At 50.4% G+C, this 24,060-nt stretch overlaps 2 protein-coding genes across 8 annotated transcripts in view; both read right to left on the bottom strand.

Annotated features, from left to right (window-relative positions):
- Positions 1-6,770, bottom strand: part of PHF12 (PHD finger protein 12) — a 51,209-nt gene extending 44,439 nt beyond the window's left edge. For all 3 annotated transcript variants that reach the window (XR_008375583.1, XM_053569635.1, XM_053569637.1), the window contains exons 1-2: positions 6,631-6,770; positions 5,802-5,983 (exon numbers count right to left, since the gene is read on the bottom strand). Coding sequence is in view for 2 of the 3 variants with exons in the window: in XM_053569635.1 (XP_053425610.1) it covers positions 5,802-5,983; positions 6,631-6,696 (248 nt within the window). In the remaining variant the exon portion in view is untranslated. The remainder of the gene's footprint in view (positions 1-5,801; positions 5,984-6,630) is intronic.
- A 763-nt stretch (positions 6,771-7,533) lies between these two features.
- The window catches only part of SEZ6 (seizure related 6 homolog), a 61,304-nt gene continuing 44,777 nt past the window's right edge, over positions 7,534-24,060 (bottom strand). The window contains exons 5-17 of one of the 5 annotated variants that reach the window (XM_053569629.1): positions 23,273-23,458; positions 17,491-17,659; positions 17,192-17,358; positions 16,405-16,599; positions 16,063-16,201; positions 15,755-15,951; positions 14,422-14,616; positions 13,812-14,003; positions 13,508-13,705; positions 13,183-13,221; positions 12,817-12,934; positions 12,631-12,733; positions 7,534-7,669 (exon numbers count right to left, since the gene is read on the bottom strand). In XM_053569629.1, the coding sequence (XP_053425604.1) occupies positions 7,550-7,669; positions 12,631-12,733; positions 12,817-12,934; positions 13,183-13,221; positions 13,508-13,705; positions 13,812-14,003; positions 14,422-14,616; positions 15,755-15,951; positions 16,063-16,201; positions 16,405-16,599; positions 17,192-17,358; positions 17,491-17,659; positions 23,273-23,458 (2,018 nt within the window). In that variant the 3' untranslated portion in view covers positions 7,534-7,549. Of the gene's footprint in view, positions 7,670-11,414; positions 12,486-12,630; positions 12,734-12,816; positions 12,935-13,182; positions 13,222-13,507; positions 13,706-13,811; positions 14,004-14,421; positions 14,617-15,754; positions 15,952-16,062; positions 16,202-16,404; positions 16,600-17,191; positions 17,359-17,490; positions 17,660-23,272; positions 23,459-24,060 lie in introns of those variants that run through there. The other 4 variants (XM_053569631.1, XM_053569632.1, XM_053569630.1 and 1 more) reach the window with 4 other exon arrangements.

The raw sequence follows: 24,060 nt of genomic DNA, 5'->3' as shown, positions 1-24,060 counted from the left end.
TCAATTTAATGCAAGTTGGGGAGAGGGGGGATGGGAGGGGGATTGGTGCACTCTTACCTAATGGGCACAATATAAGGGTATATAGCACTCCTCCTGAGTGAGGGGTACAACTAACAATTAACAGGGACCTTACCTAACGAACCCAAACACTATAACCTAATCATTTGTATCCTCATATTAATTTGAAATTAAAAAAAAAGAAATACCAGGAGATTATAACTACATCTTTCACTGAGTATGGTAACTAATTTTGGTACAGGTCTCAAATGAAAAATTTCTTATAAACGCACCACCACATATTTGCCTTAAGTTACACAAAAATTGTCACCTTTCAGGAATATTACATCCTTTTCCATTTTTATATTTCTGATACTTGCACTCATTTCATAAGAATAAGCCACTGAGGGGTGGCACCGGTAGCTCAAGTGGGTAGGGCGCTGGCCACATACACAGAGGCTAGCGAGTTTGATCCCAGCCTGGGGCAGCTAAAGAAAAAAAAAAAAAAACAAATGACAACTGCAACCAGAAAAATAGCTGTGGCTCAGCACCTAAAGCTCATGAGCGGCTAGGGCACCAGCCACATACACGAGCCACATAGACCAGGGTTCAAACCCAGCCCAGGCCTGCCAAACAACGACAACTATAACAATTGAAAAAAAAAAAAAAAAAGCCAGGTGTCTGTAGTCCCAGCTACTTGCGAGGCTGAGGCAAGAGAATAGCTTGACTCTAAAAATTGGAGGTTACTGTTTGCTGCGACGCCACAGGACTCTATCCAGGGCATTGTATGAGGATACAACGCCCCACTATTTGAGACTCTGTCTCAAAAAAAAAGAATAAGCCACCAAGCTCCATATTATTAAGTTCAAGAAGCATTCATTTTGGCTGGGCGCAGTGGCTCACACCTGTTATCCTAGCACTCTGGGAGGGGCAAGACAGGTGGAGTGCTTGAACTCACAAGTTTGAGAACAGCCTGAGCAAAAGCCAAGACCCCTAGAAAAACTAGTCAGGTGTGGCTGTGGGTGCCTGTAGTCCCACCTATTTAGGAGGCTGAGGCCAAAGGGCTACTAGAAACCAAGAGTTTGAGGTTGCTGTGAGCTATGACGCCACAGCACTCTGTCCAAGGCTACAGAATAAGACTCTGTCTCAAAAAAGAAAAGAAAAGAAAATGAAAAAGAAAGCATAATTTGAACCTGAGTTAAAATTATTGGACCTTTCTCATTTAGGTGGATCATTTATTTATAATTTATATATATATTTTTTTGTATATCACTCTCGGTAGAGTGCTGTGGCATCACACAGCTCACAGCAACCTCCAACTCCTGGGCTAGGCGATTCTCTTGCCTCCGCCTCCCAATAGCCTGCCACAACACCCGGCTATTTTTTGTTGTTGTTGTAGTTTGGCCAGGGCCGAGTTTGAACCTGTCACCCTTGGTATATGGGGCTGGCACCCTACTCACTGAGCCTCAGGCGCCACCCTATATATTTATTTATTTTTATGGAGACAGAGTCTCAAGCCTTCACCCTGGGTAGAGTGCTGTGGCATCACAGCTCATAGCAACCTCAAATTCTTGGGCTTAAGCGATTCTCTTGCCTCAGCCTCCCAAGTATCTGGGATGACAGGTGCCGGCCACAACGCCCGCTATTTTTTCGTTCTAGTTGTCATTGTTGTTTGGCAGGCCCAGGCTGGATTCGAACCCACCAGCTATTGTATGTGGCTGGCACCCTTGCCACTGAGCTACAGGCGCCGAGCCCAAAATAAATTTTAATTCACCACTTGTCTGATATTAGTCTAATGAAGAGCTAAACACAACAAAATCAAAAAACTTCTTTAAAAGTTCAAACAGCAAAGATTTTCTGTAAGACAGTTTTCTATTCCATGTGTGAAACCTTTGTTATGACTCACTGAAAATTAAATATGCAAAACTCCAAGCTGAGCTTAGTTTTGCCTGTACACAGAGACCTTTTTACTCTCATTCTTCGAAAACCTCATTTTGGAACTTGCTGCCAACACCAGAGAGAGGAAAGCCGGCCAAAATTCCAAATATAACATGCGGAGGCAAATGCTACAGAAATCTGTCTGACGGGAAGGGACCATGCTGAGGTCGGCTAAGATAGATGCACTTCTCCATCAGACCGTTTTCGTCTCTCAGTCTGTTTGGAGCAAAATGCCATGACAAAGCAATCAGAGGAAACCAGCCAGTTTCACTATCCTCATTACTGATGTCCTACGGTATTCACTCTATCAGTGAAAACAATCCCATCCATCTCCAACAGAAAGATGGGCCAGTGGCAACTAAACCTTCACTAGTTATTCAACTTTTTAACAGATTTTTAGGGACTAGTCCATGGAGACCAGAATTTTCAGAAAGCTTACAACTTATGGCATGACAATTATGAAAAAGGTCAGGCTCCCCAGGGAACACTTAAAAGCATTATCTCTTTTCAATTCTCCATAGGCAGATTTAGTAACTCCCTACTATCACTGTGAATAATTGATAAACCAGTTAAACTTGGATAAAATGATCACGCTATCACTTAAACGAATACAAAGACATTAGCCCCTCATGGTATCAAACACAGACAATCAGTACAGAAAACCCAGAAATAAGGTTCCCAGTCTAACCTAGCAGACGTGATATGCACTGTACTCAGCATTGGCCCCTGAGAAAAGACAGAACAATTAAAACAGCTTATTTGAGCAATCATTTCCTGTAACAGTTTATCTTAGATAAAGTTTGCCTAGAATCAAATTCTGGAACATTTTACTGGATCCTGTTCACTGTGAGGCAGATTGGTAAGGGAAACTTTAAGAGACCGAAAAAGGACTTATGTTAGAGAGCTTTGAACGGAGAACATAGCACCACTTCAAGCATGATCTGAAAAGCGCCTACAAAATTCCAACTTCACTCCTGCACATTCTGTAACATAAGAGAATTTATCATTACTATGCTTACCTAAATAATTGTCTTAGTTTAAAAGCATAGAAAATATCACCATACCACTATGCTTATCTAAATAATTCAGTCTGGGCAGTACCTGTGGCTCAAGGGAGTAGGGCTCCAGCCCCATATGCTGGAGGTGGTGGGTTCAAACCCAGCCCCGGCCAAAAAAAAAAAAAAAAACTGCAAAAAATAAATAAATAAATAAATAATTCAGTCTTAGTTTAAAAGCAGAGAAAATATCACCATACCCCCTAACCTTAATCCCCTATGGTACAAGTAAGTAATTACAGGACAAATTAATGAAAACACACTCAGGAATCAAAATGTTCTGAAATATTAACTTCTTGAGACCTAACTACTATAGTTGAGATGGTTAACAAAGTACTTCAATCTTCCTGCAAAGAGTGTGGGTTAGGCGACAGGAAAGCGGGATAGGCCTCCTTTCCTGAATGAAACTCATCTAGGGAATTCCTATTTAAAAGATGACTTCCTGCCTTTGTAGCAGTATCTACATTGTTCCCAGATTTAGATAATAACTCAACTAAGTTAATGGTACATTAGGTACTAGCATCTTCAAAGGAGTATTGGAAATGAAGAACTACTATTCACAAATCTGATTATCCCTTCCCATTCATGGTCTCAAAAAAAAAAAAAAAAAAAAGGCAAAACAAATTATTCAATGAAATGCAGTCAGGCCAAGCCTGAATCTTACCAAGAGCTAAAAGTTCCTCCTCCTCTCTCCTACCAGCTAAAGCGGAAACTGTTAATTGTTACAAATTGACAAGACTTAGATTCATCTAATTAAAAGATTTAGGCATTAGGTTTTAGAGTTTAAAACACCAGTATCAGGCAAAACAGCCCTCTTTTTCCATACTGGAGGTTTCTAATAAATAATTGCAGCTTTATTAAACAAATGAAATTAACGATAAAGCTCATCAAATTAACACTCAACATGAAAGTCAACAATCACAATTAACACCAACTTCATCTTTGGAGTAAAACATCAACTTACAACTTTAAATCAAGAAGTAGACAACTCAGTCCTACCAGGCACGTACCAAACAAGCACAATAAAAAAAATGTAAAGTAACTGGGAATAACTGGCAAGCAACATAGGTCAGGTACAGAGCTCTCCTTGTGCTTAATAACAGCAAGCCAAATTTGATGAGAGACATTTCCTCCAGGTGGATTACATGTTAAAGGAAGTAAAGTCTAAAAACCACAGACCCTTCCTGCTGGTATTAGTCACTTCATAATAAATTGTAAAGCTAACAGCAAAGTTTCCTCCAGGATAATCATTTTTGTCCCGGCAACATTACAAACCAGATTGGGTGCCCTCCTGGGCAAAATGGGAATGGTAATGTGAGCTTTCTACACAACTCTGACCACAGACTTAATTTGCCCAGTATCAGTCACCTGTCTAATAGGTGTTTCAAAACCTGCAATTAGTACAAATATACAGTAGGCACTACTCCACAAACCAAGAGATGGAATGTGAATGGAATTGTTAAGAGACCTTATGGGACATTTCCTTTTCTTCAAAACAAAAAGAAAGAAAGAAAGAAGGAAAAGAAAACCAGAGCACTAAAAAAGGCAACATCGAAAAATGGATGGGAAAAAACACAACACCCCCCTCTTCTTCCTCTCTCCAGACCGGGTTATCTCTCAAATGCTGTCCTCAGTCAACTGTTGATGGACAACACAATAAAACCCGGTAGAACAAGACGAAATTTGGGATTGCTACGCAGATGTGGGATTTCTGTGGACGGCAGAGGTGATTTCTCTCGGGCAGAAGCTGGAGTTTAAACTCTGCTTTGCCGGATTGTTCTGGGCTGAGCTGCTGAGGAGGATCAAGCAGCGGGCGATCAACCCAGATCACTCCCCTCGCGTTCAGTAAGGAAAAAAAAAAAAAGCACTCGGTTTTCCAGCTCCCAGATCCTTAAAATCGCCTTTTAGGAGCCACCGCACACAATCTTGCCCCGGCAGCGAAGAATTTTGCACCTAAGAGCTCGCCACTCCGGAGCCCAGAAGTGAAATCGGCGCCCAAGGGCAATTTTAATTGTCTAACCCGGCCCGATTTCCTAAGAGGCAGCAGCGCTGGGAGGGAAGAGGGAGGAGGGAGGAGGGAGGCAGCTCCGAGAGGCAACAGGGGGCAAGCCGAGGCAGAGAAAGGGGACCAAAGCGGCAACATCCTAGCCTGTGCCCTCGAGGAGCTTCTGCAGAAAGGACTCTGATGCTGCCTTCACCGTTCCTCGGTAAACGATCGCAAATTATATATGCAGCCAAAATGGCGCTGAGAATAAAAATATAATTTAAAGGCAGGTCGCCATATTGTAAACAGAGAGGCAAAGAAGAGGCGGATTCGAGAGACACCCTCCATTATTTCTTCCACAGCCGCAAGCGCCCGGTGACCAGAGTCTGGACCAGGGCAGCTCCCGCGGCCGAGGGCTCCGCGCACCCACTCCGAGTAGAGCCCGGCCCGGCAGGAGCCCCGAGGGCAGCGGGCGCGCGGGCAGGCAAGCGACACTGGGGCCGGAGCTCCTCCCCTTCCTCCCCCGCCACGGCCCGCAGTGTCCTGCCGGCTATGTCCTGGCTCCCCAGCGACTTCCAATCCCAGATGGGGCTGTCCTCACTCCACCCAACCCCCACTTCAGTGTCCGGACCCTCCGCTGCTCCTCCCCCCAAAACGGTCAGATCCCGGCAGACACCTAGGGACCGGGAGGCGCTCGCCCCAGCGGCTGCAGAAAGTCAGCTAGCGGCTGCAAGCACCCGTTATTTTGGCAGGCAGGGGCAGGCCGGGTGAAGGAATGTGCCGGGAAGGGTCCGCCAAGGGGTTCCAAAGGGGTCCTCAGACCTTACCAGCACTGGAGGTGGAAAGCGGCCGGGCAGTGGTCGCAGCACAGGAGATCTCCACCTTCCTTGCAGCTATCGCAGCTGTCGTGGTTGGTGGCCCTGCCGCTTCTCCGGGGCTCCTTCTCAGGCTTCCGACTCCGCTTTTCTGTCTCGTCCGTCTTGGGGGGAGCCAGCAGAGCTTGGATTTGCTGCACACATATACAAACGGCGTGTGTGCACACTCGGAGCTCCCTGGCGGTCCGTGGCCCCCCCGGCGCAGCTTCTCCGTCACCCACCCTTCTCCCCCCCTTTGTCCTTCTTCCTCCCATCCAGGCTGCTCCCAGAACCTTTCAGCCCCCGGAACCAGGGGAAGCCCACCCTAACCGCGTTCCTGCAGCACAACAACGAGAACAGCTTCTTCCAAATGGGGAGGATCAAGGGTAGGGGGATGGGGAGAGGGTGCGCGGTTCTCTTCTCGCCACTTCCTTGTATGGACAGTGGGGGACTCCAAAGCCCAGCTCGAGAGAGGCCCGAGCCCGGTACCCGGACGTGCTGGGGGAAGCACAAAGGGGCCGACAAGAAGGGGGTGGGGAGGCCCGCCGGTGCAAAGAGATGGAGTGGGCTGGCGCCTCCGGAGAGCAAATCGAGGGCGGAGGGTAGGTGAAACTGCTGCAAACGTCCTCGGAGGCTGAGCGCAGCCCCTCGAATAGCAAAGATGGAAGGGAGAGGCTAGATGAGGAAGAATCCCCCTCCCCCGGCCCTCAGGGCGCCTCGAGCTTAGCACCGGCTTTGTGGGGCGGAGGGCGGAGGTTCTCTCCCGGCGCTGGGGGAAGGGGATGAGGAGGGCCACTCTTACCTCCATCAGCCCCCCCGACGTGTCCAAGTCGTACACGATCGTCTTGGTCTCCATTTTCTCCCACATTCATCCACCTCCCGGGTTGGGTGCTCTCTGCTCCGGCCCCCCCAACCCCGGGGGGAGGGGGGAAACGGGGGAAGGGGGCGCTTCTGACCCCGACTCCCCTTCTTTTTTCCCAACACGGGTCCCGATTCCTCGCCCTGGCTCCCCCCCACCCCCCGGCCCCCAGTCCCCGGGACGGCAGCGTCCTCCCCACCCACTGTGAGGGGGGAGCGGCCCCTCAGTCCTGGCCCGGCTGCTGGCTGCACAGTGGGTCCCGGCTCTGGGGGTCAGGCCTCGGCGGGGCCTACTCCCACAGGCTAAAGCCGGCACTGGCGACCGCTGGTCCGGCCGGGAGGGCTGGCGGGCGCTGCCATCCCGGGGTTGGGGGTTTCGGAGGGGGGGTGAGAGGTTAGGTGAGGTTGTGGTACGTGAGGTGACTGGGGGGAGGGTGATGGGGGGTGGTCCCCGGGCTCCGCCTCTCGCCGCCGCCGCCGTCTGCGTCCCGGCTGCCGCGCACTTGGCGCAAACTTACCGCGAGCGCCCGCAAAGCCACCCGCGCAGGCGCCCCGGGATCGCCGCTCGCCGCGCGCAACCGCAGTGACAGCCGGCGGCCGGGCTCCCGCGCAGCCGCGGTGATGGGGTACCCCCCATCGCGCAGCCGCGCTGGCATTCGTCTGGAAGTCCGAAGCCCCGCCTTTGTACCCTGCGCCAGCGTACTGAGGCAAAAGGGTGGGACCTGAGGCCTCGCGCAGGCGCCTGGGAAAGCTCATAGGGGTCATAGCGCAGCCGCAGGAATCTGGGGACGCTTCATCCATTGGTGTTTCTGTGCAGACCTAGTGGACTCTGTTCCCGCGCAGGCGTGTTGACGGTGCTCCCCTCATGCCCGGTAACCTAGCCGCTTCCCGCGCAGGCGTATTGTCACTTGCAGGCCCTCGCAAGAAAACGTCTCCTTTCGCCATTTTGGCAATGGGATATGGGCTGTCGTGCCCTTCGAGTCCTTAAGCATGAAGGAACAAGGTGTGGTGTTAGGTGGAGTTAAGAGCCTGTCGGTGACAGTAGTATTCCTAGGAATGTTGTACTGGACTATTTGGTTCTAGAGTCAGGTGAGGTTGGACCTGGCCACCATATTGGTAAAGAGAAAGAAAAGCCATTGCGACAGAAAATGATTCTTGGTGGCAGGTTGGATGGCTGCAGTTCCCATTTCCCTCCCGCTCCTGACAATTTTAGCCCAAGCATCCCTGCCTTGAATGGTGACGTCACTATGGAGAGTTCCGCTTGCCCATTACTACCCTCTCATCACCGTCCCCAAGAACTGCTCTTTCAGAGGAAGCCCACAGCAGAGTTTGTAATCCTGACAACGCCCCACTACCTAGTGCTAAGTGGACTTCAACTCCCAGTTTGCAATGTGCAACGGGTCCAAAGGGCGGACGGGAGGGCATTGCAACCTGGGAGGAAGAATCGTGTGGGTCTGGTGGATTGTGGGAGTCGTAGTTCGGTGTGCGTGCGATGCACTCTGCGGTAGGATGAACTCGGGGAAGAATGATTTGCCTGCTGGGAAGGGATGCTTTTGAGAGCTGCAGTGCTGCATGCTGGGATTTGTAGTCTGAAGGCCTCACCTCGAATTCTGAGCGGGGATTGTGCCTCTCTTCCAGGGCGCCCACCCCTCCCTTAAGTATCGCCATCAGAGAGATGGCCAGTTATTGCTACCAATATCACTGTGGATGAAGCAGTGAAGAGATGTGCATCGTTGTGCCTGACACTAGACCTTTAATTAGCATTTGCTGCAGGTAGCTGTGCCCAGCCCACTTTTAATGTCAGGGCACGTTTAGCATTCTCCAAGTCATAAAACTGGAAAGAGCTTAAAGACCAATTGATTTATTGTCCTCAGGCCGGGCGCGGTGGCTCACGCCTGTAATCCTAGCACCCTGGGAGACGGAAGCGGGTGGATTGTCCTGAACTCACAGGTTCGAGCCTGAGCAAGAGCGAGAGCTCGTTTCTAAAAATAGCCCGGTGTTATGGCAGGCGCCTGTAGTCCCAACTACTCGGGAAACTGAGGCAAGAGAATCGCTTGAGCCCAGGAGTTTGAGGTTGCTGCGAGCTATGACATCATAGCACTCTACCAAGGGCAACAGAATGAAACTCTGTCTTAAATAAATAAATTAATTCAAATAAAATAAAATAAATGATTTAATGTCCTCATTTTCAGATACACAGAGAGGAGCAGTGATGTGCCTAAATCGCATGGTGAATTTATGGCAGACCTAGGAAAAATATACATTTTTGATTCCCAGGCGAGACACTCCCCATTACACCATTCTGCCTCTGCAGAATTGTTGCTCCCTCTTTTGGGACAGTAGGAAAAGGAGTTAGAGTTAGGATACCAGGATATGGAGTCTTAGGTTTCCTTTTTCTGACTTTTCACATTCCTGATGCTCCTTTTGGTGCCTTTTCCAGGTACCAAAAGGATCATCAGAAAAAAAGCCATGGGGAGTGGTCATGAAGAATGTCATGTAAATTAATTGCTCTCTACCATCTGTCAGTCAAGAGATGTTGGTGATGCCAACAAAAGACTTTAGTGGCTATGACCAGAGATGTAGCCCTCAGAGAGTGGAGGGCTGAGGTAGATTGCTTGTATGGAAGTGGCCAGATCAGGCGTCCTCAAACTTTACAAACAGGGGGCCAATTCACTGTCCCTCAGACCGTTGGAGGGCTGGACTATAGTTTAAAAAAAAAAACTATGAACAAATTCCTATGCACACTGCACATATCTTATTTTGAAGTAAAAAACAAAACGGAAACAAATACAATTCACACTGCTTCATGTGGCCCGCAGGCCGCAGTTTGAAGACGCCTGGGCCAGATCTTCTCTTTTCTGGGGCTGTACTTCATGCCACAGACCCTCAGAGGCTACAACCTCACGTGACCTCCCTTATTGGCTTCCTTCCTACGGCTCAGGGCCCAGCTGTGCTGCTATGTCAGCCTAAAGGCATTATGGGGCAGATAAGTAAACCATTGGCACATGTCTGGTAAACAAGGCTTTACTCCAATCAGTTGGAATTGAGAACAGGAGCAGGCAGTGGGCTAATGAGTGAAATAAGATTGGCTCTTTTGACAAGTGCCAGGAGAACATTGTACATCTTCCTCTTGGAACTTGGAGAATGAAGTTAGTCCAGTGGGGTCTTAAGTGGTGTTACCTTGGAGAACTTCAGTCCTGGAAATTCATGGAGGATTGAGGAGAAAGGGCAAGTAGGGTATGCATATAGATGCTTTTGTAATTGACTTCTCATGACTAATCTAGGCACTGCACTCTTCCATGGATTAGAGCTTCTATACTGCTCAAGGTGGCTTGTGCTAGAGCAGCACTCCCCAACATTTTTTGGCACCGGGCACCAGTTTTATGGAAGACAAGTTTTTGTACAGACTGGGGTTGGGGATGGTTTCGGATGATTCAAGCACATTACACTTATTGTGCATTTTATTTCTATTACTATTACATTGTAATATATAATGAAATAATTATACAACTCACCATAATGTAGAATCAGTGGGAGCTCTGAGTTTGTTTTCCTGGAACTAGATGGTCCCAGCGCTAGCATCACCACCTCAGCTCCACCTCAGGTCATTAGGCATTAGCTTCTCATAGAGAGCATGCAACCTGGATCCCTCACATGCACAGTTTACAGTAGGGTTCATGCCCTTATGAACACCACTGATCTGATCAGAGGGGAGCCCAGGCAGTGATGGGAGCAATGGGGAGTGGCTGTAAATACAGATGAATCTTTCCTCACCTGCCCCATCCTCCATATACCTCCTGCTGTGTGGCCAAGTTCGTAACAGGCCCTTGGCTGTGGGTTGGAGACCTGCAGTTTGGGGACCACAGTGCTACAGCCAGAGGTGGGTAGCATAAGTGGTTAAGACCTCCCATAGAAGTGCAATGTGCTAGTAGCTCCTATTATTTCTTTCTGGGATTTTTGTCTCCTGGTTTCTGAGTTTCTGTAATTCCTTGTTCGCCAGCATCTTGTTCTTAGGCTGAAGAACAGCCATGCAAGCCATGCCTCTAAGCATGGAGGGTGCATCCTGGGGGCCAATTATGCGCAAACACTTTTGTCTGAGGAGGTACTGGGAGCCATAGAGAAGGGGCAAACTTAAGTAAATCCTGCCCAGTCACCTTTTCCATAAGCCCATGGATAGGGCTTTTGCAAAACTTAGGAGCCAAGCCCCCAAGCTGTATTACACCTGCTCCTGTCATCTGCCTATTACCTCAGGCCACACCAGATGGGGACCTCACGTCAGGCCTTCAGTCTCTTGTTTCCTATTCCAATTTCCCAAGTCTTGCTTGCTTGGAAATACGGGGAAGGAGAGATGTGTCAGGCTCACTGGGCCTTGTCAGCAATCCAGTTGCATCGAGAAGGGCTTTGGGACTGCACCAGCCTGTGGTTCTGGACTTGGCAATGAGAGGCAATGAGGGATTGGAGTGGATGTGCAGCAGGGTTCTTGGGTTCCCCCATCCCTGTGGCACCAGACTATAGGGCCTCTCGTTTCACCTGCCATCTGTTACACTGACGTCTTTGGGACGGTGAACCATGCTCAACTGCATGTAACTTTTTTTTTTCTTTTAAAATGAAATCTGAAGATGATTGATTGGTGAGCCCAGAATGCCTTCTGGTCCTGAAGCCCATATCCCACTTATTTCCCACCTCCCTTCCAACCAGTAAAGCACCATCCACCTGGCCATTGCTTGGTTTTTTTCAAAAACACCATTTTAATAAGGAAACAACAGAAATAAAAGATTATTCTCTGGCTGGAGCCCAGACCCCATGTAATACATTACATATACAAAGTGGCCTTCAGCCAGCTCCTGGGCCTCTGCCTGGGGCTCTCTGACCACCTATTTCATGCCAAATTCCTGGGTCCTCAGACCTCTGCTCCTCTCCAGAATGTGCCTGCCCACTCCCCTTATCCCATAACACAGTGACCAGGAGAGGGGAATCTGGCAAATGGCTGAGATTAGTGGAGGAACTAGTGGGAAAGAGAACATTTGTAACAGCCAGATAAACCTCAGAGGAAGGTTTCCCTTTCCTCGGAGGGTGGGGCTGCTAGGGATGTCCTGCTTTGGTGTGGAGCATGAGTGCTCAGGGAAGCCCAACCTGAGCTTGGAGTAGCGTCCTGGAACCCATTAGGATCCCTTAGAATTATTGCCTCCAATGCAACAGGTCAGGAGGCAGAACTGTCCATTCCGGAGGCTGGACTTAATGGACTAGAGGACCTCCCCAAGGGGCTAATGTTGGCATGCCAGGACTACCCAGAGGTCACCACTGAGAGCAGTTTTGGCCACTAATGATGGCCCCATGAGGAGCACCCTGGTGCAGTTTCAAGTTAACCCTGCTACAGGGTCCTACATGCCAGAACTAGATGGTGGTCATGTGGCGAAAGGTGCTTCTGCTTTGCCTATGAATTCCAGGCTGGAGGTCCAGGCATGAGGGAGGTCAGGAGAATGCTGGCTGTTGGTGCATGTGCTGCAGCCATGTTCTGCCCACAGGCAGATGCCCTCTGACTTGGGCCCAAGGAAGGGCCCTAACTGAGCTGTGGTACCAAGAAAATAGGCCATGGTGGGCATTGCAGGCAGGGAAGGGCACAACTTCTTGAGGGATTGATGGTGTCTCCTCCCAGGTGGTATGTACAGGAGGTGGAGAGACAGCAGGAAACCAGGAGCCCTGCTGCTAGACTGTATCGCAAGGCTGAGTTGGCTTTCCTAGGCTGCCCCCACCTAGATGGAGACTTCATATTCTCTCATCTCCTGCAAAGGAAAGAGACTGCTGGGAGTTGGAAACTTGTATAAGGTTTGCCAGGCCATAATTCATCTTCCCAGAGGAAAGGGAAAAAGTGAAAGGGATACATGCACAAGGGAGCAAAGAATTGGGTCTTGGCTCGGGTGTCAAGGTTGGCATGGTTACTTACTCCAGTCTCATAAGTTGGATTGTCAAATGCTGACTCTACGGTGATGCGGTTATAGGGGCGGGGGCGTGTTCGAGGCAGCTGCAGAGAGCTTTTCCCCTGGAGCCTAAAGGCAGAGAAACCTGTGAGTCAGGAGTAGTGGGCAGGAGTGAGGCAGGTATGTAGAGCAGGAAGAGAAGCCAGACTCACCTGGAGAAGTAGAGGTACACACCTCCCACCAACAGCACCATTGCCACCAGTGGTAGGAAGATGGCAGCCACAATGTGGGCAGCATCCAGGGTGCTGGAGGCAGCAGGTGCCTTGGCAACTGAAAACACAGAGGGTGGGATCAGAGCAGAGGTCCCTCTCACCTGGAGCCCCATATCCACTCCTTTTTGCCCAAGGGCATTCAGCTACCAGCTCTCTCTACCTAGCTGGAGGCAGGAAAGGAGGCTTTTGCCCTGCTAGGCCTAAACCTCTGGTCCTCCCTCCTTGGCAAACCCATGAATGGCCTGGGAGCTGTGAGAACCAGAGGCAAGGAGACCACTTCCCTAGCCCTCAAGGGTGGAGACTCACCATCTAGGCTGCGACTGCTGTAGAACCCATCCAGAGAGGCTGGAATAAGAGGGGAGGGCCAAGGGCAGTGGATAAGCCCAGTGGGCCAAACCACTAAGGCAGGGAATGGAGGCAGTGGGCTAGTCATAGCAAAGATTTGTCCAAAGAGAGCCTACTCCAGGATTTGCCTTGGTGATGCCAGGTCAGAAGGATTTGGCAGAGACTGGGGAGACCAAGGATAACATGAAGGTGGCATGGGCAGCTGGTTCTGGTTTTTAACCTTGGACATCTGTGCCAGAGCAGCCCTATGACCCAGAAGGGGTCTGGGGGCTTCCAGGACACTCACCAGCTCTGCAGACAGGTGGGGGGTCGCTCCAATGTGAGGGATGTCCAGGCACACACTTGATGCTGGCCTGGCCCTTCAGCACATAGCCGGAGGCACATGAGAAGTGGACAGTGGCCCCTGCTGGGTATAGCCGCTTTTCAGGATTGCGGGCACCATTCTCAGGGGCACTAAGGCCGTGGCATGGGTTGAACTGTTCCACTGCAAAGCAGGCAGAACCCAGTGAGGGTGCCAGGCTCCTGGCTTCCAGAGGCAGCATCTTTTGTCTCCTACCAGAGGCTTCCCCTCCTACCCATCTGAAACTTACAGAGACATTTGGGAGTCCGGTCACTCCACTTCGGGTTGCCAGCCTGGCGGTCATGGCAGGTGAGGATGGAGCTACCTGTCAGCACAAAACCCTGGTCGCAGATATATTGCACGGTGGCCCCCACAGGAAACTTAGAGCTGGATATGAGGCGTCGGCTGTGCTCCACATCTCCGGGGTCATGACAGGAAGTCACTGTAGGTGGAGGGGTGATGAGGAAAGTAGCCCCAGAAGAGCTCAGCAAAAGCCAATCCACCCTGGCTTTGTTCTAGGCCAACTAAAATCTTCATGTCATATGGCTCTACCGTGTCATATGTCATATGAGTATTTAATATATCCCTACCATTTTGCTGGTGTTTCCCCTCATTTGTCCCTTTCACATGCATTAGGGTCAACAAGCATGAATTGGCCATATCTACCAGGAATTAAGTACTTGGCTGATAACACTATGAAAAGATAATATCCCCATTTCACAGATGAAGAAACTGAGGCTATGGGAGGTGAAGGAACATCAAGGATACTAGCTAATAATAGCTGCAGTCTGGTTCAGAATCCAGGAGAGAGACTTGCAGGTTGTGTTGGGCAGGGAAGCATGGGGTACAGGTACACTCACCCCTTTGGCATGAGGGCAGGTCCTCACTCCAGGTTAGGTCCCACTGGCACATGAGGACACTGGATCCCACTACCTGGTAGCCAGGATAGCACTGGTAAGTAACCACAGTGCCATGCACAAGCTCAGGCTGCGATGGGCTTTTCCAGCCATTGGAGATCTCAGGTAGGTCCGGACATGTGTCATTGCGGGGCACCTCTAGGGGCACAAAGGCAGCAAGATGCAGGCCCTCAGCCAGCACCAAAGCAACTGTGTTAGCTATTCCCCCTCCTCTTGAGGGCACTCTAGTTCCTGTCAATTTGTCCTGGGCATGGGCTGTCCTGCGTGGGCTCCGTGCTTCATTTCCCTCTGCTCAAGGGCCCCGCCTTGCCTATCCCTGACATTGCTCAGCCTTCTAGATTCCAGGGTTATTGCCTAGGCTTTGGCCTTCCAAAAGCACCTTGACCAGTTAGTTCTTCAGACCTAGAGATGGGGCCCAGTAGGGTGAGGAAAATTTTCCTTTTTTTTTTTTGAGACAGTCTTACTTTGTCACCCTTTGTAAACTGCGATAGCGTCAGCTCACAGCAACCTCAAGCTCTTGGGCTCAAGTGATTCTTTTGCCTCAGCCTCCCAAGTAGCTGGGAGTACAGGTGCCCACCACAATGCCCACATCTTTTTTAGAGAGGGGGTCTTGCTCTGGCTCAGGCTGGTCTCGAACATGTGAGCTCAGGAAATCCACCTGCCTTGGCCTCCCAGAGCACTAGGTTTACAGGCATGAGCCACTGTGCCCGGCCCGAAATTGTGACTTCTATTGAGATTGTCAGAAAGGTAAAAACCAACACTTTTCCTTGGGTCCCTATTTTTTTTTTTTTTTTTTGTAGAGACAGAGTCTCACTTTACCGCCTTCAGTAGAGTGCCATGATGTCACAGGACTCACAGCAACTTCTAGCTCTTGGGCTTCAGCAATTCTCCTGCCTCAGCCTCCCAAGCAACTGGGACTACAGGCGCCCGCCACAACACCAGGCTATTTTTTGGTTGCAGTTCAGCCGGGGCTGGGTTTGAACCCGCCACCCTCCGTATATGGGGCCGGCGCCCTACTCACTGAGCCACAGGCGCCACCCAGGTCCCTATTTTTGTTAGAAAGTTTTTCCTGCTGCCTACCTAAATCCCTCTTGCTGACACAGAAAGTTCTCTTTCTCTGAATGGGCCCTCAGGGAAGATGGAGGAGAGGACTAGCTTCCTTCAGGTGATACCAGCTTTCCTTTGTCCAAAAGAGCACCTGGGTTCCTAGTCCCTCGCCTCTTTGACTTGCCATGGTGCGAGGTCTGCGCTCCAAGTGGGGTAGGGACTAGCTCACCAAAGAAGTGGATGACGAAGCCGTGCTGGAAGCCCATCACTGAGGTCCCAGGGTCCGACTGGAACTGGATGGTGATATCAGCCATAGAGGTAAAGAGCCTGAAGTGGCCACGGGGCCCTGAATACTGGCCCAGGACCCGGGCTGTCAGGTCATCCCCATCATAGAATGTAAGTACATCACCAGGGCCTATGCGCAGCCTGTGAAGGAGAACTGTCAAGGCAAGGCAGGCCTGGAGGTCCAGGGTGGGCTGGACAAGAGGTGTCCCCAGACCTCAGGAGTTGGCTTGGCCTGACCCAGTAGGCACTTACACTCGGACGTCCAGCATGATGCGCTTATCCTCTTCCACGTGCACACCCCAGATGCAGTCCTGTCCACGACCATAAGGCTCAGGCCAGTTGGGGGAGAGCACCACGCCGGCCGAGTCTGTGATCTCTCCGCTGCATACAGCTGGAAGGCAGGGGAGGTCCCGGAGGCATATTGCCTCCATGTCCCCCCCATGCCATGTCCTGGAGCTATCATATGCCCAGCAGAGTGCCCACCTCCTCTCAGCCTGAATCATACATGTCATGGGACCCCAGGCTCTGGGCTGGTTTCCTAGTACCCACCCAGCTCTCTGCCCCAGGCAGGCCCATCCACTGGTGCCTACTGACCTCGGCAGGCTGGCTCTGTTTCATTCCACTGGGGATCGTGGGGGTCAACACACTCGATGATGATGGAGCCCTGCTCCAGGGTGTAGCCAGGGTCGCAGCTGAACTCCACAGTGGTACCCACAGGGTAGGAGGGTGAGCTACTGCTGAAGTTGCCATATTTGACAAAGGGCTCATAGCAATGGCCCTGCTGGAAGGCTGGAAACCACAGGGCCCCACATAGCTCAGCCTCAACTGGCGTAAACACGGGGCAAGCATCCTTCTGTTTTGCCTCCCCAGGGCTTTTCTCCTGGGTACTGATAACAAATGTATGTCCTGAGCTTGGAGTGGAGAGGTGGTAGGGGAGGGACATCCCAGAGCACTCATCCCTATTATGCTCAGGAGGCCATCTTGACCACTAGGATTGTGTTCTCAGTGCCTACTTTTGTGCTTAGTACACGGAAGGTACTCAATACACATTTTCTGAATGAATTAATGTTTGTATGCATGTAGGAGTAGATCTAGAATGTCTCTTACAGCAATTCTCCTTCCTTAAGGGTGGGGGCCTTTTCTGCACTTCAAAATCTGGAGAATTTATTCATTTGGACCAGGCAAGGGACTCCAGTAAAGATGGAGCAGGAATCTTAAGACTCAAGGGGAGGGCCAGGGATAGGGAACCTGAATTCTGGATAAACGGGGGAAGATTTGGAAAGAGTGATGGGATGGAGGTGGAAGGGGGAAGTTATGGGAGAAAGACCCCATGCCCAAACCACCCAGCCCCTCAGCCCCAGTCAGGCCCCAGCAGGCTCACCCTCATAGCGCAGGGCCACGCCTGCCGCTGCCCCGCTGCTATCAGTACTGAGCTCCACAAAGAAGTGTCTGCCAGAGCTGAGCAGGCCCTCAATGGGCAGGTATTCCACCTCATAGGAATCGTACACTGGTGGGGCCTCCACGTTGTCCCCGTTGCGAATGATGAGCCTGGGCCAGAAGAGTGGCAGTGGCTGGTCACTCATCCAGGTGGGCTGTGGCCCCAGGCTTGGGTAACATTCCTCTAGCAGGTATACATATTACCAAGCTGGGTATCCCCATCCCACTATGACAGCCCCTTACCTGTCATCATCCTCTGCCAGGGAAACCTTCTCAAAGTGCAAGTGTAGCCGCTGGGCCTCAGGAGCCTCAAGCAGCCAGTGGCAGGTGAGGTTGTTGCTGTAGTTGCCCGGGAAGCCCGGAGAGACAATGCGGCCAGTAGTGGCATTGCGGATCACTCCACCGCAGGCAGCTGTGACACAGTGACAGGATGTAGGCTAGGCCCCCTGACTGGAAGCTGGGCAGCCTAACAAGTCTTCCTCCCCATCCCAGCTCTGTATTGTCTGCATGGGGCAGGAGGGACCTTTGCCTCCCTGCCGTCTTTGTTAACATGGTCTTGAAGGTACATCTTCAAATTCTGTGACCCTGTAGCTCCAGGTGGTCTGAACTCCAGAATCCTACTTCCTAGCCTTTCACACCAGTGGGACTGTTCGTGTGCAACACTCTGACTATAGGTAGATCTGTCATTGCCTGGCTATGTGGTCCCAATAAGTCACTTTTCCTCTCTGCTGACTCCTCTAGGAGGCCATTCCAGACACTCACAGGATGGATTTTAAGAAAGCCTTTCTGGGCGGCGTCTGTGGCTCAGTGAGTAGGGCGCCGGCCCCATATACCGAGGGTGGTGGGTTCAAACCCAGCCCCGGCCAAACTGCAACAAAAAATAGCCGGGCGTTATGGCGGGTGCCTGTAGTTCCAGCTGCTCGGGAGGCTGAGGCAAGAGAATCACATAAGCCCAAGAGCTGGAAGTTGCTGTGAGCCGTGTGATGCCATGGCACTCTACCGAGGGCAGTAAAGTGAGACTCTGTCTCTACAAAAAAAAAAAAAAAAAGAAAGCCCTTCTGCTGGGCTCCAACCTTCCTGGATACATCTGCTATCTCTACCTCAGGCTACTTTCCCCAAAATAGTTATTTGGTCCCTTAACTAGGACCCCCTAGGGTAGGGGCCCACTCTCTTCATCTCTTTAGGCCAGGCATGGGGTTGGTGTTCAGTGTTGGTTGAGTAACATGAACGAGTATTCATAAATGTAAAAAGATGGGTAAGAGTAGATCTGGGAGGACAAACACCTGAATGCCCCACCCATCCCAAAGCCTATGCCTTAGCAGGCACTGCTAGCCACAGATGGCCCTGAATACTTTCTGAAGTAGCTTTCTACTGCCATTCCTGGGCTGACCCCTTAGGGCAGTATTTTTTTTTTTTTTTTTTTAGAGACAGAGTCTCTCTTTGTCACCCTCAGTAAAGTGCTGTGGCGTCACAGCTCACAGCAACCTCTAGCTCTTGGGGTTAGGTGATTCTCTTGCCTCAGCCTCCCAAGTAGCTGGGACTACAGGCACCCGCCACAATGCCTGAATATTTTTTGTTGCAGTTTGGCCAGGGCTGGGTTCAAACCCACCACCCTTGGTATATGGGGCTGGCGCCCTACTCACTGAGCCACAGGCGCTGCTAGGGGCAGTATTTTTTAAATCTCACAGCATGTTAGAACCTATAGTTAAACTTCTGTGGCATACTTAAATTGTGTTGATCAAAAAAGAAGAGTCGAAAAAAGGGGCGGCGCCTGTGGCTCAGTCGGTAAGGCGCTGGCCCCATATATCGAGGGTGGCGGGTTCAAACCCAGCCCCGGCCAAACTGCAACCAAAAAATAGCCGGGCGTTGTGGCGGGCGCCTGTAGTCCCAGCTGCTCGGGAGGCTGAGGCAAGAGAATCGCTTAAGCCCAGGAGTTGGAGGTTGCTGTGAGCTGTGTGAGGCCACGGCACTCTACAGCGGGCCATAAAGTGAGACTCTTGTCTCTACAAAAAAAAAAAAAAGTTAAAAAAAAAAAAAAAAGAAGAAGAGTCAAAAAAAAGAATACTTTACTGTGCTTTGAATTTCGTTTGAAAATAATTTAATTAATGATCTTTAAAAATTTTTGTGGCACAGGGGCAGCACCTATGGCTCAAAAAAGTAGGCCACTGGCCCCATATGCCGGAGGTGGTTCAAACCCAGCCCCAGCCAAAACTGCAAAAAAAAAAAATTGTTGCAGCACACCTAAGATCCTCTCACAGCAGACCAGTGTGTCCTAGCACACTGGTTGAAAATCACTGCCTTAGTGTGGTGCCTATGGCTCAGTAAGTAGGTCGCCGACCACATATACCAAGGGTGGCGGGTTCGAACCTGGCCCCAGCCAGCTAAAACAGCAATGAAAATTGCAACAAAAAGTAACCAGGCATTGTGGTGGGCACCTGTAGTCCCAGCTACATGGGAGGCTGAGGCAAGAGAAGCACTTAAGCCCAAGAGTTGGAAGTTGCTGTGAGCTGTGTCATTATAGCACTCTACCAAGGGTGACAAAGTGAGAGTCTGTCTCAACAAAAAAAAAAGAAAGAAAATCACTGCCTTAGGTCCTTTCCAGCATTGGCCACTCTGGCCTGGGAGCTGTGCTCCCTTTCCAAAGAGGGGCCAGGCAGATCGCCTGTGACTGTCAGTGGGAACTGCTAGGTTACTAGGCTGCAAGCTCCTGGCAATTAATTGGGGCCAGACAAGGGGCTCTAGGCAAGAAGAGTGTGGCTGGTTCCAGGTAGCTCTGTCCTCTCCTGGACACACAGCTCTAATCCTCTTGGCTCTCAGAGACCAGGCTGCCATGACCAATACACAACACGTTTGTCTCCAAATGTTCAAGACTGGAGAATATTTTACTAAAGTTCCTAGAGGGCTGGGGTGAGTTTCATCTTTGCAGAGAGGGCAGACTTCCCTTTCTGCTTAGTCTCAGAATGGAACTGCCTTTCAAATCTGATTATAACCCTATCCTTTGCTTAAAATTGCCCAGAGGCTCCCTATTCCCCTCTAGTTATATTTCAAGGTCAAAATGGCATTCAGGGGCGGGGCCTGTGGCTCAAAGGAGTAGGCGCCAGCAGGTATGGAAGGTGGCGCTTTCAGACCCAGTCCCCGCCAAAAACTGAAAAGAAAAAAAAAAAGCATTCAGTGGTGGCTCACGCCTATAATCCCAGTACTTGGGAGGCCGAAGTGGGTGGATTGCCTGAGCTCACAGGTTCAAGACCAGCCTGAGCCAGACCGAGACCTCGTCTCCAAAAATAGCTGGGCGTTGTGGCAGGTGCCTGCAGTCCCAGCTAATTGGGTGACTGAGGCAAAAGATTTGCTTAAGTCCAGGAGCTTGAGGTTGCTGTGAGCTATGACACTACGGCACTCTACCAAGGGTGACAAGTGAGACTCTGTCTCAAAAAAAAAAAAAAAAAAGGCATTCAGGTCCTTGATGAATTTGACTCTTTCTAAACTCAGCTTTAGGCTGGGCACCTGTAGCTCAGCAGCTAGGGCACCGGCCACATACACTGGGGCTGCAGTGTTCAAACCCTGCCCGGGCCTGCCAAACAACAATGGCAACTACAACAAAAATATAGGCAGGCATTGTGGTGGGCGCCTGTAGTCCCAGCTACTTGGGAGGCTGAGGCAAGGGAATCGCTTGAGTCCAAGAGTTTGAGGTTGCTGTGAGCTGTGACACCCTCTACCGAGGGCGATATAATGAGACTCTGTCTCAAAAATAAATAAATATGGCTTGGCACTCATAGCACGGTGATTACAGCGCCAGCCACATAGACCGAGGCTGACGGGTTCAAAAGCAGCCCGAGCCAGCTAAACAACGACAACTGCAACGAAAAATAGTTGGGCGTTGTGGCAGGTGCCTATAGTCCCAGCTACTTGGAAGGCTGAGGCAAGAGAATCGCTTAAGCCCAACAGTTGGAGGTTGCTGTGATCTGTGATGTACTCTACTGAGGGCGACCTAGTGAGAGACTCTGTCTCAAAATAAATAAATAAATAATAAACTCAGCTTTAGCCTCCTCTCCAAGATACCCCCTCTTGCAGGCACACTTCATTGTGTCTTCACCATGGCTCGTGCTGTTTCGTGCCTCCACACCTTTGTATATGCTGTTTGAGGAATCTACCCCACTTCCCCAGACTAACATTTCTGTAATCCCTCTGTGCTATTTCCTCAGGAAGCTTTGTCCGCCTCCTTTCTCACTGTGGAGTAGCTCTCCCTCGGGTTCCCATGATACCCTGAGTTTGCCCTTAGCACTGAGTTGCTCCTCAGTCTTCCCTGCAGGCAGAGTTCCCGCAGGGCAGAGAACACGGCTGTTACCCAGCTCTGGTTGTGCCTGGCACCCAGGAAGAGTTTATAGAATGAAATACTGTTCAAAAGCTCAAGCTCACTCCCCACAAAGAAAAGAAAAAAGCCCAAGTTCCCTTCATACTGCAAAGCAAGCACTTTGTCTTCCTTTCTCCAAAAGGCCCCCTTCCATTGGCAGCGGCCCCAGACCTCCTGATCACCCAGGACCTGAACTTGGGAGTTCCCTTTCACTTTCCCCCTTTCCTTCATCCATGTCTCTGGAACATTTTCCCTCCCGTTCATTCCCGAAGTCACAAAGTTCAAACCCTCTTGCCTGGCTGGCCTCCTAGCCTTCAGACAATCACCCTGCTGGCTCTCCTGAGGAATAGTTCTGAGGTCCTTCCTTCTCTTCTCTAAAAACTTTGACAGCTCTCCACCCAGTATCTTGCCTTGATATTTAAGGCCCTCCAATGTCCTCTCCATGTTTTAGGCTTCAGCCAAACCTGGCTATCTTGTGTCCCAAAACACCCTCACCTCCCCACCTCTGTATCACTGTCCATATTTCCCCCCCATTGAAATGTTAAAGCTTCAGTGCCCCCTCCCCTGGGAAGCCTGCTAAATACCCAACTAAGAATGATTGCTCCCTAGCCAGGCGTTGTGGCGGGCGCCTGTAGTCCCAGCTACTCGGGAGGCTGAGGCAGGAGAATCGCCTAAGCCCAGGAGTTGGAGGTTGCTGTGAGCTGTGTGATGCCACAGCACTCTACCGAGGGCCATAAAGTGAGACTCTGTCTCTACAAAAAAAAAAAAAAAGAATGATTTCTCCCTCCTATGTCACTTCATGTCTCTTCATTGGTATTTTTTACTTACAATTCTGGAAATTGGTGACCTTTGTGCTGTTTTCCCCTCTTTTTTTTGAGGCAGAGTCTCACTATGGGTTTTTTTTTTTTTGAGACAGAGCCTCAAGCTGTCACCCTGGGTAGAGTATCGTGGCATCACAGCTCACAGCAACCTCCAATTCCTGGCTCAAGCAATTCTCTTGCCTCAGCCTCCCAAGTAGCTGGGACTACAGGCGCCCGCCACAACACCCGGCTATTTTTTGGTTGTAGTCATCATTGTTTGGCGGGCCTGGGCTGGATTCGAACCCGCCAGCTCAGGTGTATGTGGCTGGCGCCTTAGCCACTTGAGCCACAGGTGCTGAGCCTTTTTTTTTTTTTAAGAGACAGTCTCTCTTTATCACCCTCAGTAGAGTGCTGTGGCATCACAGCTCACGGCAACCTCCAACTCCTGGGCTTAGGTGATTCTCTTGCCTCAGCCTCGCAAGTAGCTGTGACTACAAGCGCCCACCACAACACCCGGCTATTTTTTTTGGTTGCAGTTTGGCCGGGGCCGGGTCCGAACCTGCCACCCTCGGTATGTGGGGCCGGCGCCCCACCCACTGAGCCACAGGTGCTGCCTTGTTTTCCCCTTTTTCCTGGAATTGTGGGCTCTTCAAGGACAGAGTCCCTGTTTAATTCAGTTCTATATATCTGTTCAGGCTGCATATAGTAGATGCTCAATACGTGCAGGTTGGAAGAATGCCACTGAGGTGTGTGACCATTTTCTGGCATCCTTATGGGAAGCAGATAATAGAGCTAGACAGCAACAGAGAGCAGGGATGAGTCCCCTCTTCCCCACTCCTCTGCTCAGCACTGAGACCTTTTCGCTGGGGCCACTCACCAATGCAGACAGGCTCCTGAGGATCCCAGAAGGGCTGGGTGGCGTTGAGACAGGTAATGAGCCTGGCACCCTTCAACTGGTACCCAGTGGCACAGTGGAATCGAGCACTGCCTCCTGGGTGGAGGCTGGAGACGGTCACATCTCCATAAGCTGGACGTCGGGGAAAGTGGCAGCTCAGGAGATAGGCTGCAAAAAGAGAATGGGTGATTGTGTGTGTGTTTGTGTGTGTGCATGGTGGGGAGCTGAGCCACTGGGTAGGGGGAACTCTGTCTCAGTCTGCCTGGAGGTATCATTTGGGGCCAGAAGAAACTTTAAATAAGAGTTCCACAAAAGGCTAGATGCAGTGGCTCATTCCTGTAATCCTAGCACTCTGGGAGGCTGAGGCAGGTAGATTGCTTGAGCTCAGGAGTTTGAGACCAGCCTGACCAAGAGTGAGACACCGTCTCTACTAAAAATAGAAAAAAACTAGCTGGGCATCATGGGAGGCTCCTGTAGTCCTAATTAATTGGGAAGCTGAGGCAAGAGGATCTCTTGAATCCAGGAATTTGAGGTTGCTATGATCTATGACACCATGGTACTCTACCCAGGGCAACAGAGTGAGACTCTGTCCAGAAAAAAAAAAAGTTCCATAAAAGACTTCAATCCCTTCCTAGGAGCTTCCAGTGATATTTCCAGCAGCCTGAGCTGGTTCTTGGATCTGGTCCAAGTTTTGTGACACTTTTCTGCAGGTTATTTTATCTTTTTATGTCTATTTCTTTACTTGTTTGTTTTTTGTTTTTGTTTTATTG

This window comes from Nycticebus coucang, chromosome 18 (genome assembly GCF_027406575.1).
Source record: "Nycticebus coucang isolate mNycCou1 chromosome 18, mNycCou1.pri, whole genome shotgun sequence".
Lineage (NCBI taxonomy): Eukaryota > Metazoa > Chordata > Mammalia > Primates > Lorisidae > Nycticebus > Nycticebus coucang.
The sequence above is the reverse complement of the archived record's forward strand: the minus strand, read 5'-3'. Positions and strand labels throughout refer to the sequence as shown.